This window comes from Myotis brandtii, unplaced genomic scaffold (assembly GCF_000412655.1).
Source record: "Myotis brandtii unplaced genomic scaffold, ASM41265v1 scaffold29, whole genome shotgun sequence".
In the NCBI taxonomy this organism is placed as follows: domain Eukaryota; kingdom Metazoa; phylum Chordata; class Mammalia; order Chiroptera; family Vespertilionidae; genus Myotis; species Myotis brandtii.
In genome coordinates, this window is record NW_005361075.1 from 1,486,227 (window position 1) to 1,487,961 (window position 1,735).

General features: G+C 61.7%; 1 protein-coding gene across 1 annotated transcript in view; it reads right to left on the reverse strand.

Annotated features, from left to right (window-relative positions):
• Positions 1–523, reverse strand: part of TNS2 (tensin 2) — a 14,798-nt gene extending 14,275 nt beyond the window's left edge. The window contains exon 1 of the mRNA XM_005869203.2: positions 218–523. Within this exon, the coding sequence (XP_005869265.1) occupies positions 218–223 (6 nt within the window). The 5' untranslated portion in view covers positions 224–523. The remainder of the gene's footprint in view (positions 1–217) is intronic.
• Positions 524–1,735: the final 1,212 nt, after the last annotated feature.

The following is a 1,735-nucleotide window of genomic DNA, read 5'->3' on the forward strand; positions in this document are numbered from 1 at the left end:
AGGCTGCTTTGCCCACAGGAGTGATCCATTCCTGTCCCAGCCCAAGGCATCTGGGGCCCTGCTCCTGACAGCCCGCAGATGCTCTGCTCCTGACGTAGTCCTCCACTCACCCATTTCTTGGGCTTGTTTCTGCCCAACTTCTCAGACCCCTAGCCCCTCTTTGGAGCTCTGCCACTTAGGCCCTTGGGCTGCCCCTCCCCCAAAACCTGAGTACTACCTTCATGGCTCTCCCAGCACTGCTCTCCTTCCTCAGCTGTCCCAGGACCTGAGTACTGGACAGGAGTGCCCCCCCCAGCCCTGCCCCCCCCCCCACATACTCCACACCCCTCCATGGGCCTCCTGCCTCCCTCCTGGGAACATGGCCAACTTCCTGTCCCAGGAGTCAAGAGAAGGAGGTGGTTTGGGGCCTTGGAAATGGGGAAAGTAATCTTCCAAAAATATAAGGGGTTAATGCTCTGGGGTCTTCAGCCCCAAGCCTCGGACAGCAGCCCCTGGGACCAGCAAGAGCTGTCACTTGAAAGAACGTGCAAATATCTACCCCCTCATTTGCATGGTATTTACTGAATGTCCCAGTGCTCAGGCAGCTCCCCCAGCTCCGGCATCTCCCACCAGGTCCTTACACTTCCCCCTCCCTCCCTCCCTCCCTCTTGCCCCTGGGGCTGGTCTAGTCCTGCCCTCTCTGGATGACTCCCCTTATCGGAGCCCCCTCAGGACACTTCTGTGGACCTGCCTGGGTTGGGCCTTGCCTGAGGCTTCTCTCTCGAAGCTCTAATTCTCCTTCCAGGTCAGGAAGTCTGTCCCCAGGGTACCTTGCCCAGAGGGAGACATCTGTGTGGCAAACCTGGGCCCCCAGCCTGTAACTGGAGAGGGGCACCGGCTCTGCAACCCACTCCCACCCCACCAGCTCTGGCCGGGTCCCAGGACATTCCAGGCCCCAGGCCAGTGTGGGCAACTGGGCCTGGCCTCATCCAGTCCCCGCGCTGCTGGGGGAGGAGGGACACTGGTAGGTGGGTGGCCTTTCTCTGCTCCAGTTGCTCACACCCTGACCAGGACCCTTCAGGTGCTCTTTTCTACTTGCTCCCTCCAGGGGGGCTGAAAGTCCCCTCACCTGGAAGTCACCCTCAGCTGCAGCAGGTCTTCCAACATCTGACCCTCCCTTTCCTTTCGGGGCCTCACTAACCCCTCTGGGTGTCCGGGGAAGCCTGGCTTTGGGTCCTTCCCCGCCCTGGGAGGCACCTCTGGGGGAAGATGGAGATGGGAGAGCATGGAACCCTCAGCCGTGCGGAGAGGAGAAGTGGCTCATTGGGGCAGGCCTGGGAAGGCATGGCCAGACCCCAGGACCCTTCTCCTGCCTGGAACATTCCAGAGCCTGTCAGCTTCTCCCCCAGCCTGGCCCCCATCGCACTCTGAAGCCTGGGGTTTGTTTGGAGAAACCCCTCCACCCACACTCCCCCTTCCTGGAAATAGCTGTGGTTGGACGAGAGGCTGGGAGCCTGGCCGCCACGGAGGAGGGGTGAGGCGCAGGGAGGCGAGAGGGAGGCAGGCGGCGCTCAGGGTGTGCCCAGGGGGTTCTGCAGAATTGAGCAGTAGCACAAGGGGGCCAGGAGTGGGGCTGGAAAGTGAAATCAGCCTCTTCTAGGCCTGCTTTCTGCCTCAGTTTCTCTGATGTGACGTAGAAAAGGAAAGCCCTCCCAGGCGCTCCCAGGCCAGGGCGGCCCCGGGCCTGCGTGTGGGG